General features: G+C 34.9%; 2 protein-coding genes and 1 long non-coding RNA gene across 4 annotated transcripts; 2 read left to right on the top strand and 1 right to left on the bottom strand.

Annotated features, from left to right (window-relative positions):
* Positions 1 to 2,581: 2,581 nt before the first annotated feature.
* On the bottom strand, positions 2,582 to 4,255 carry LOC113361026. Of its 2 annotated transcripts, XR_003364917.1 has the most exons (4): positions 4,231 to 4,255; positions 3,387 to 3,538; positions 3,184 to 3,285; positions 2,582 to 2,611 (listed from the first exon to the last, which is right to left on the bottom strand). It is a non-coding gene; the product is annotated as an uncharacterized LOC113361026 (long non-coding RNA). The 2 variants fall into 2 exon arrangements; XR_003364916.1 differs by lacking the exon at positions 4,231 to 4,255 and having other exon boundaries at positions 3,387 to 3,620.
* A 1,226-nt stretch (positions 4,256 to 5,481) lies between these two features.
* Positions 5,482 to 7,012, top strand: LOC113361025. Its single transcript, XM_026604412.1, has 4 exons — positions 5,482 to 5,488; positions 5,669 to 5,777; positions 5,887 to 6,064; positions 6,544 to 7,012. Exons 2-4 carry the CDS (start codon positions 5,673 to 5,675, stop codon positions 6,588 to 6,590), a joined length of 330 nt encoding a protein of 109 aa, XP_026460197.1. The 5' UTR covers positions 5,482 to 5,488; positions 5,669 to 5,672; the 3' UTR covers positions 6,591 to 7,012.
* An 867-nt stretch (positions 7,013 to 7,879) lies between these two features.
* On the top strand, positions 7,880 to 10,795 carry LOC113359168. Its single transcript, XM_026602844.1, has 7 exons — positions 7,880 to 8,032; positions 8,165 to 8,401; positions 8,488 to 8,756; positions 8,886 to 8,994; positions 9,116 to 9,229; positions 9,831 to 9,995; positions 10,454 to 10,795. The coding sequence occupies exons 1-7, from the start codon at positions 7,880 to 7,882 to the stop codon at positions 10,793 to 10,795; spliced, it is 1,389 nt and encodes a 462-aa protein (XP_026458629.1).
* Positions 10,796 to 11,777: the final 982 nt, after the last annotated feature.

Here is an 11,777-nt window from a genome sequence, read left to right as displayed (position 1 = left end):
CGAAATCTGCCCTGCTGTTGAAGATTCATCTACATCTGTTAAAGATGTTGAAGACGACGATGAAGATGTTGAAGATATTGTTTTTTTATGAAGATGTTGAAGACAAAGATCTTGATTTTTATTATGAAGATTCTGAAGACGAAGATCTAGATTTTTTATGTTTGTTGATCGTGTTGAAGACGATAAACATGATGAATATGATGTTGCTGGTGCTATTTTGAAGACGATGATGTTTGATGTTGCTGTTGAAGACGACGAAGATGATGATGCTGCAGTTCATTCCATAAATGAACTTTGTTTTTTTTAGGTTTTTATATGGAGTTCATTTCTGGAATTAACTCTATTTTTTTAGGTTTTTATATGGAGTTCATTTCTGGAATGAACTCTGTTTTTTTTAGGTTTTTATATGGAGTTCATTTCTGGAATGAACACTGGGTTTTTTAGGTTTTATATGGAGTTCATTTCTGGAATGAACTCTGTTTTTTTAGGTTTTTATATGGAGTTCATTTCTGGAATGAACTCTGTTTTTTTAGGTTTTAAATGGAGTTCATTTCTGGAATGAACTCTGGTTTTTTTAGGTTTTATATGGAGTTCATTTCTGGAATGAACTCTGTTTTTTTAGGTTTTTATATGGAGTTCATTTCTGGAATGAACTCTGGTTTTTTAGGTTTTATATGGAGTTCATTTCTGGAATGAATTCTGGTTTTTTTAGGTTTTTATATGGAGTTCATTTCTGGAATGAACTTTGTTTTTTTTAGGTTTTTATATGGAGATCATTTCTGGAATGAACTCTGGTTTATATATGTGATTTCTGAAAAAGTAAGTAGAAATTAACAAGAGTTCATTTTGACGAATGAATTGCTACAAAAAATAAGTAAAAATTAACACGGAGGAAGGGTACTTTTGTCCAGTTCATATTTTTGAATAATTATGGACCAAACAGTAAAGGTGTTTTCCCAAAGGACTAAACTGATATGGGCCCACCTAAAAAAGGACCAAACGATATTTTTCCCTTAGTATTTTTACCATCATTTAGACACCCCATATCCTACTCTTTAGGTTAGTTGAAGTAATTCATAGGCCCAAATTAATCACACTAGGCCCCTATTTAGCCAGAAAAATAAATTATAAGGGGGCAATTTAATAAAAAATAATTGGATAATGGGCTTGTGAACTTCTACCGGATGATTAGAAACATGTGTGAATCTGTGATGGGGAAATTAGGCTCAGGCCCAACCCATGGATAACCCATAATATGAGGCCCTTAATTAAAAAAAATTTAAATCTAGGCCCCGAGTTTTTAAAAGACCTTGATACCCTTATGCATATTGTCAAGCCCATAATTAAATAAAATTTAAATCTAGGCCCAAAATTATTAAATCTAGGCCCGAAATTATTAAAATACAGTGCGAAGGTGTAAACAGAAGTTACACATGCATATGGCATGTGTAACCAGAAGTTACACATCCTTATCATATGTGTAATGCAAAGTTACACTTGTATATATACGCAGAAAATAGACATCAAAAAGAAAACACAAAAAAAAAATACATGTATTACTTTAATATTCATTTACAACAATTTTTTAGCATGTGTAACTAGAATTTACACACATCTGTCTAGTGTAATTGAGAGTTACATATGTGTCTATCTAGTGTAATTGAGAGTTACACATGTATCTGACTTGTGTATTCAGCGTCAACTCCAGTTCCAGCGAGATCATTACCACGTTTAAGCAATTAGCTTTTATGAAGTTATCTGAAACCTGAAATATAACAACAAGCAATCAGTATTTATAAGATCAAAATGAACAGTACATACAACAATGTATATTCAGTTTCACAAGCATCTGACTAGAGTAACTAGTAGTTACACATGCATCTGAATTGTGTAACTGAGAGTTACACATGCATATAACATGTGTAACTAGGAGATACACATGCATATGGCTTGTGTAACTAGGAGTTACACCTGCATATGGAATATGCCATTTATCATGAACTTGCAAGCCTAAGTTACCTAAAGCAAAGTATGTGTAAGTAAAGGTTACACATCTAATTAGCATGTGTAACTAGAAATTACACATCTATTTAGTTTGTGTAACTAGAAGTTACACATCGAATTAGCATGTGTAACTGAAATTTACACATCTATTTAGCTTGTGTAACTAAAAATTACACATCCATACTAAAACACCACCACTAAGACAAGCAGAATGTAAAGTAGATCCAACTTACAATGTCTAACACAGCTCTAACATCCATACCAAACCTCTCAGCTTCATACAAAAACACCACCACTAACTGAAACTTAAAGAAAATTTAACTGAAACTTACCAATGGCAACTTTCGTCAATCCAGGAAGATCCATCAGGGTCAAATTCACAACTGCGAAGGTTCAAAAAACAACAGAAGAGATGAGCCAGATGACCAAAGAAGCAACATCTACAAACTCGTAATCATTTTAGGTATTCAAACTTAAGGCACCACTTTACACGAGATAATCTTACCATTCGGAGAGTAAATACTAAGATGAATAGAAAAACTAGAAATTCCATTGCCACGTCCTGTCTCTCGATCAATCTCATCTCCAATCTCCTTCCTCACAACAGCTGACACACATATGATACAAAACAAATTAATAAAAAATCGAACAGTGAAACAAATATCATAACTACCTAACCAACATTTGTGTTTGGAGATCTAGTGAATTTACCAAAATCAATGAATCTCTTTCTAGGAAGATGCATAAATTTAATCAGCAGTTACACATCCATAAAAAAAGCTTGTGTACCCATGTAATCTTTCCTTGCAAGGTTTTTTCGTTTTAGCATGTGTAATTACGAGTTACACATGCATATGAAAAGTGTAATTAGAAGTTACACATGCATCTGATTTGTGTAATTATGAGTTACACGTGCATCTGACTAGTGTAACTAGGAATTACACATGTATGTGACTGGTGTACTAATTAAGGGATACACACCAAAAATATGGCTAAAGTACTCGGCAATTACACATGCATCATACCTTAAATCTAGTTTCACTTTGGCTAGTGTACCTTAAATTTATACACATCAAAATATCCAATCATGATTAGTTAGGTATTCCTCTAACCAATTAATTTTTAAGATGCCTGCATATGATGTTTAAGCAGAGAGATGGACATATAATTGTATCATACCTGCCTTCACCTTTTCACAAAAGAAGAATTTTCATATCCTCATCTTGCACAATTAGCTTTCTTTTGTTATCAAACTCCAATATATTCAGGATTTTGTATTCCCTGCAATTGACATTTGATAACAAATACAATAAATCAATACAACAGACACACATGAACCAATGCCAAAAAAAATTTGGAAATGAACATTGTTTACTATTTACCTTTCTCCAAGGTTTCCTGAGGGATATCTTTCTCTGATATCAACAGTTGATTGGGTTCTTTTACAGTGTCATCCAACTTAATGTGTAACTATGAGTTACCGAGGCAACTGAATAGTGTAACTTGGGGCTATACATGCATCTGAGTTGTGTAACTACGAGTTACACATGCATATAATTAGTAAATTATAATGAATGAAACTCATCATTCAAGTTTCAAACCAAACAAACACCGCAGATTATATTGCATCTGACTAGTGTAACGATGGATTATACATGTATATGACTGGTGTACTAATTATGGGATACACACCAAAATATAACAACTATACATCCAATTATAATGTGTAACTAGCAGCTACACATCCAATTATCCTATAATTCATATGTAAAAAATAGAAACGTAAACGTAAACAACTAAAATGCTAAGGAAATGATGATCTAGCAATCCACATACCACTCTCATTAGCTCTAACAATCCAACACATAACACCACCAACAAAATCTTATAACAACAGATTCCTGAAACCCAACTGAGTTGATTTAATTCAGTGAAATCGCTAACAACTTAACTACATATCACTTCTTAATCAACTTAAAATCCAAAATATAATTTCTGTCAATCATACCACTAACAGTGCAACTACTTATGCATGCTTAATCAACTCCATAACTACAAAAATATAAACTAATTCATTCCCACAACAGCAAAGTTCAAGAAATACTACAGAAGCTAATTCACATCAGACACACTAGCCAAAAAGTAAAGTTCACGTACTACACCATCCACTAAAAATTGACCATCATCCACTAAAAATGTGAGTGGAAGAGAAATGAAAAAACAAACCTATTGTTATCATCTTTCATACAGTCCAGTCAATGATGAGTTTGTTTTGTCCCATCTTTTTAACGAGCTTCTTCTTGATCACAGTGAATGGTGAGAAGGCTGCATAACGTCAAGCTAAAATAAAAACAAATTAGTATTCTTAACTTGCGCATAACTTAAACAAATTTCATTTGAACATATAGAGGGTTAAATTAGATAGAAAATCAAAAGTTGACCAAAATTAAATCGATTGAAGGGGTAATAAAAAATAAAGTATCCTGAGTTCAAATATGAACTTATCTTTTCAATAATAATTACAGATTCAGAGATAAGTTAAATCTCACTCAAGAACCCTAGAAAGAAATTAATTGAAATTTTCTCGAAATTTCCATCTCAAAAGAGAGATTAAGATGATACACAAATAGATCTAAGCTCCGACTATGATTTGAATAATCGATATAATATAGATCTGAAAAATCTTCAATATATTATTGCGAATTCAAGATCTGATGGAAGAACAACCGGAATTAAAATGAAAGCCTAAATCGAATGAAACAAAAATGTAATAAAAACCATATAACTACCTCAATTTCAAGTTTATCGCCCTTTTTACTTTCTTTTACGGTCTTTATCAAATCTCTTTCTTCAATTTATGTGGTTTATGAACTGAAATCATTTGTAAACCCCAAATCTTAGTGTGTTATCAGATCTTGGAGACCGATAAATGAAGATGACTTATTTGCTTCTTCATTTCTGCTATTTTGGAGGAGTTGTTTCTTCATTGGAGAGCTCGATCGAGAGGGTTAGGGAGAATGAAAGAGAGAGAGAGAGAAGTTTTTCTCCGGAGAGAGGGAAAGAGAAATAAAAATTGAAAATGAAAATATCTCCAGTGACTTTTGCTTATAAATGGGTACTTTAGGTAATATAAAAATTCCAGATCTAAAATTTTTATTGGTAAGCCCGATAATTAAAAGTTATGGGCCTAGAAATATCAAAAAGTGAAAGTATGGAGTTGATAGTGAAAGATCCATTTTGTGGGGCTTCTATATGTTGAACCCATATAATAAGGGGGTCCTAGTATTTTTCACATCTGTGATATAGTCACTGATAGGCCTAAAAAAATGATACTATATTGGACCTAAAGATCAAGTCCATGGTGACATTAAAAAGGCGTGAAACAATGGCGGATCTGCGAAAGAGAGAGAGGGGGTAAAACGACGGCGGGTATGCGTAGTTCGAAGGGATTGAGGACTAGTTCTTCATCCAACTCCGAAAAATCGTAAATTCGCTATCTATTTATTTTTTCAACGACTATTTAGTTGATCTGAAATTGATCACGATCTTTAACATAGACATGGTTAACTGGTTATTGACACATCTCGGTATCGCAAACTCAATTGAATGCTTTTGATTTGCTCAAATTTCTTAGTGATTTTGGTTTTAATCCTTGCTATTTCAGGCGTATGGATAAACCCTATAAGTTTCGTCAGTGCACAATTAAAGAATGTCAGGATTATGTAAGGCCATATGCAACTGATGCCATTAGTTTTTATAACGATAAAAGCACAGTGAGTTTTCTTCTGAATCTTTATTGCTTTTCTTGAAATCAATCGCCCTTTTTGTTTGGTTCCCTTAATCTTTGTTTTTCGTTCTGTTGCCTTGGCCTCAAATTCGCAGGGTGCAAAATATGAGCTGGTGGAGCCTGGTAACATTACACCTGTGCTTCTTGCGACATGCTTTCTTCACCATGTCGACTTCATGGCTAAGAAGACTGATGTTGCTGATGCTCCAGAGGAGATGTTTTTTGCTGAACTGACGACTACCGACCAAGTTGGTCGTGTCACGTTTTGCAAATGTATGGGGCCAACGAACTTAATTTCATGTGTGTATTTAACATGTAGATGTGGTTTTGTTCGTCTCTTACTGCTACAGTTAGGTGCATTGTTTTGCCTGCTAGTTGATTTGTTTGTCAACCGGGGAAGTAATAGTCCTTCTTTTGACATCTAAAAAAACTCAAAAAGACTAAATGACCAACTAAGTGGAACCCAAACTGAAGTGATTGAGGAGAATAAAAGAGCTTATTTAATAACAATGAAATTCCCAGTAAGTGAAGTTGATTCTGCTATAGAAAGGCTCGGTGAAGATGCACCTATGAATGAGCTTGTGGATTTCATCGTTGCAGCTCAAAAATAGCTGGAAAGAATGAGGATGCTGCAGCTACTACTGAGTGTTTGTTTGGGCCGACTATGGATCAGACAGTTGGTTTGCTGCTTGAAACGGGGTTCACTGAAGAAGAAATAGCTTTTGCTAATTGAAATTTTTTTGGTGGTGCAGGTCATATTTCGGTGCAGGAGCTGGCTGATTCAATCTTTGCAAAGTGAACTGGTGATACACAGGGAGAATCAACCTCCGACATTCCGCATCAGAGTGGGAATGCTTGGAGGCCAGTTGCGAATCATTATGACCATAATGGGAGCCATTCAAAGACTCGGATTGGTCTCTTATGAATCAATATGGGGGTTTTGACTTTGTAGTTTGTCAAAACCCTTGTGTTCTTACATCTGGAAGATCAAATGCTGCAGTGTTTTGCGAAGACCAAGGGGATTTTGCAGGAAGTGCTGGATGACAAATGTGTTTCTTCTCTATAAGAAACGACCACGCAGTTTTGTTGTTGTATAAACCATATGTACACCTTGTTTTAGTAAAAAAAAAGAGCAACTAGCTTTACTGTGAGCTATAAAGAGTTTGTTGTGGGTGCTGATACATGAAAATAGTTACCCTCAGTAGTAGGAGTGAGCATTTGGCCCGTAATCCGCGGATTTAACCGGGACCAACCGCTGTTTTGCGGATGGATGACCGGACCGTTCGTTAATGGGTGGATGCGGATGTAATTTTTGAAATCCAACGGATAACGGATCGGGCCCGGATGTAACCATGAAAATCCGTTGGACATCCATATCCGTTAAATTAAGAGCATTTATATAGTTTTAGAAAATACTATGGATCATTTAGGAATTTTTAAGATGTTTGCTTGGGGTTTGTACATGGCATTTTTATATTTGTATACATATATAGGATATGTAGGTTTTATAAGGAGTTATTTGTGTTAGCTTTATTTTCTTTACTATAAATTTTAACTAAAACAAATCCATTGGATTATCTGCATCCAATCCGTCCATCCGTGCATTCATTGAATGCAAATCCATTGGATCTAGATTGGATGCGGATGCCAAATTTGAAATCCGTAATGCGACAGATTGGATGTGGATGAGGAAAACCGGTCCATACCGGCTCATGCTCACCCCTACTTAGTAGGGCTAGAGAATCCCTAATAGAGATGATAAACCTATTAGGAAAATAGAGAATTAGGGACAAAGTCCCAAAAGCTAATTCCAAGCTTTAATTGAAAATGGGTGTTTGACAAAAGATAGAAAGGTATGTGCTGAAGCTGGTACTAAGTGTATTGCATCTCCAAGTAAATTCCAAGCCTTGAGGCTGTTTTAAATTCTATAACTGGTCTGCATAATTCTCTCTCTAAAATTGTTGGTAAAAATGTTAAGGGTAAGCCTAATAAGAGTGTTTCTATTATAACAACTAGGAAACAAGCAAGTAATTTAGCTAAAATGAATAAAGAGGTTGGAAATCTTCCCTCTTCAAACTCCCATTCTCAATGAGAGGACTATACTGGAATGTCGGAGGTTTGAAAAGGGTTCAAGCCAAAGACAAATTAAGGAGTTTAGTTAATAGTTTTAGTCCATCTTTGCTTTGGGTGGTGGAACCTGGTAATTCAATTAAGAGTTTGAAGCTACCTGGTATTAGTCAAGTACTAATTCATAATTCTAGTGAGACTTTGAAAGGCAGTATTTGGTTATTCTGACATGCTTCTTTATTTAAATCTGTTGTGATTTCTTCTACAAGATAAGCTATTACAGTACAAGTTGGTGAGGTATATTAGTGGATCATTACAAACAAAAAAAAGTTTGAAGATAAACCTGTTGAATTTGCTGAGGATTTATTTGAGGCCATTCCAAAAGTTTTAAATGAAGAGGATAATATTTTTTTAGATGTTATTCTTTCTCAGTTGGAAATAAAAGAAGATGTATTTGGAATGGATGCTAATAATGCTCCAGATCCAGATGGATTTTCTGGCAGCTTTTATAGATTTGTTTGGGATATAGTGGGTGCTGAATTGGTGAAACCTATACAATATTGTTGGAGATGCAGGTTTATCCCAAGGGTTTAAATTGTATTTTTTTGTTTCTACTTCCTAAGATTCAGGATGCAAAGAGTGCAGATCATTTTAGACCTATTGGTCAAACAAATTTCAATTTCAAAATTCTAACAAGAATCATTACTAAAAGAATTCGTACTGTGATTGAGAGATTGATTTCTACTCAGCAAGGGACATTTATCAAAGGAAGGAATATACATGATAAAATTGTTTTAGCTTCAGAATTGATGAATGAAATGAACATAAAGAGAAAAGGGGTAAATGTGGGGCTTAAGTTGGATATCATTCAAGCTTATAATTCATTAAGCTGGGATTTGTTATTTTAAATACTTAGAAGATTTGGCTTCACTGAAAAAGGCATTGGTTGGTTAAGAATTTTTTTTGAATCTGGAATGATTTTTGTACTTGCTAATGGTGGTCCTTGTGGTTTGTTTGTTGTTGGCAGAGGGCTTAGGCAGGGAGATCCATTATCACCAATTCTCTTTGTATTGGCTGAAGAAGTGCTAAGTAGAAATATATCTAAATTGGTGCATGAGGGTAAAATGAATACAATGGTTAACATGGGAGGATTTCATCCTACTCATTTGATGTTTGCTGATGATATATTCATATTTTTTTAATGGTCACTAAAAATCTCTGGAAAACTTGATGTGTATGTTGCTGATATATGTTCAGGTGATACATCAGAGTAAAAGCAAGTACTTTGTTGGTGGAGTGTCAGATGTAAAAAGAATTTGGGTTGATGATTTTTTACAAATGGAGTTGTCAGAGTTACATGACAAGTATTTGGTATGATGCATAAAATGTTGGTTGGATGGATGGGGAAACTACTAGCATTCTCAGCAAGGCTAACATTCGTTATATTTGTGTTATGCAACATCCCTATTTATAATATGTCAGTCTATAAATGGCCAAAAATTGTAATCATGGAATGTGAGAAGATTATCAGAAATTTCTTGTGGTCAGGTGATTCTACAGTGAAAAACTCGTTACTGTCAAATGGGATGAGGTTAATGCTCATATTTCTGAAGGTGATCTTGGTTTAAGAAGATTGGAGGTTATGAATAAATCACTTTTAATGAAGTTGGTGTCGAAAATTGAAACTGAATATGTAAAATGGACATAATTTATGAGAGATAAATACAAGAATAAGAATGGAGAATGGATAAAATCCTGTAGACAGTCATCTATTTTACCTGGCATCAAATGGGTAATATCATATGTCAATGAAGGCAGTAGATGGTTAGTTGGTGATGGCAAACATATTTCAGTATGGAAGGATAAATGGATCAAAGAATAAGCCCTCATAGAAAGATATGGTGAGGATGATTTTTTTCTTCAAAATATTGATCAAAAAGTGGAGCACTTGCTTAAAGATGGTGTTTGGAAGATTCCAACAGTAATGTTCAACTACTTTGAAGTAAATGAAGTGCCAGTCTTAGATGATGGGAAGGATAAAAGGATATGGGCATCTGACTTGACAGGGAAATTCACTGTTGCTAAAGCTTCTCAGCTGGTAAAGAAGAAACATCATGTGGTATCTTGGGCTAATAAGGTATGGAATCCTTGTGTTCATCCTTACACATCTACAAACTTATGGAAAATCTTGAGGGGTGCTTGTGCTACAGAGGAAGCTTTTAGGAAAAAAGATTTAATACTGTATCTAAATACTATTTGTGTGGTAATAATCAAGACACAATGGAGCATATCCTGCGGTATTGTGACTTTTGTGAAAGGATTTAGCATTGGCTGGGTGGAATATTTCAGTTTTTAAATCCATTAAGTTTTGATGAAGTGATAAGATTAACACAGAATAAGAGTTCAACTATAAAGGTGGTGTCGTATAATTGTTCATTATATGTAATGGTTGAGTTATGGCATACAAGAAACAGAGTGATCTATGAAGGAGAGAAAACAAATATTGAAAAGTTTAAACAAAGAATTATCATCTTCACAAGAAAGTATAGCGTAAGAATGAGGGGTAAAAAATGGTGAAATATGTATGACCTGCAGATTATTATATTATTTAGCATTACTGGGATTAAAACTGGCACTGCAAGGGTCAAACAGTGTTTCTTCAAGGTGCCTGTTCAAAACCAAATCCTTATCTGTTGTGATGGTGCTTCTAAAGGGAATCCTGGGAGTGCTGGTTTTGGATTTGTTGCAAGATGTAGTAGTGGTGGTTGTGTGGGTGCAGATTCTGGTGGATTAGGGATTGACACAAATTATTTGGCTAGGGTGATGGGTTTGATTGCAGCTGGTGAGTGGGTTGTAAGGAAGAAATTTATGGAAGTGTGTTTCAGTCTAGACTCTAAGGCATTTTTGCTTACCTTCAAAAGTGGTTACCCTGGATAGTGGAAAATAGATGGTCTAATATCAAGAAATTCATTATAACAATAACCTTTACACATTCCTACAGGGAGACTAACTTCTCTGCTAACAAAATGACAAAGAAAGGTGTGCTGCTGAGAAGAGGTGTTGTATGTTTTTATGATGCAAAACCTGTATTTCTGGGGACTGAAGGAGTGTGAAACAGATGTGTATTACAAATTTATCTCTTAGGCTCAATTCTCTTAGACATGCGCTATGCTTTGAGTTTTATTTTTTGCTTCTCTTTTGCTTATGTAAATACAACTTTTAGCTTAAAAAGGCTTTGGCTATTTTTTGTAATTTTGATTAAATTGAGTAATAAAATTACATGATTAAACAAAAAAAAAAAGAACTAAGGCCCAAGTCTAATAGGGCATGTCCATGGAATAGAAGGGATAAGGAAGGGATCGTGAAACTAAGAGGAGTGGAATAATAGTAAATAAGGAAACTCTAATGACATGTGGCATGATGTAGAAGAGTCTATAAAAAAAGTAATATAGTACAATGAAAAGGAAACTCTCTTTTTTACCATTGTAGGAAAAGGAATAGTCATTTGTTGTGGTTAGGACGTGTAGGACCTATATCGTTTTTACCTGTCAACATTTGGCGACCACACTCAGAGGCTCGTCTCTAGTCCATCATGACACACCCGGCAAGTACCAATGCAGGTGAGGTTGGAAACCATCCGACCCATCGACCAACCAATTTCAATGAAGTAACGATAGAAAACGTGCACGAAGACAGCGAGGAGGAAGTACATGCAAGAGGTGTAGTTACAAACCCGACCATTCAAATACCACACGAGGGAAGAACAGAAGCCGGGGGGAGAAAAGAACAAGCGACAAATGGTTGACAACCCGCAATCGACACCGCTAACTTTACAAGACATGCAGATAGAGTTAGAAATCCGCGCCCAGAGAAAGCAAGAACTCAGACGATTAGTGAAGCAGGCGACTGAAGCAAAACA

The sequence above is a fragment of the Papaver somniferum genome, chromosome 3 (genome assembly GCF_003573695.1).
Source record: "Papaver somniferum cultivar HN1 chromosome 3, ASM357369v1, whole genome shotgun sequence".
In the NCBI taxonomy this organism is placed as follows: Eukaryota; Viridiplantae; Streptophyta; class Magnoliopsida; order Ranunculales; family Papaveraceae; genus Papaver; species Papaver somniferum.
This window is presented reverse-complemented; position numbering and strand designations above follow the sequence as displayed.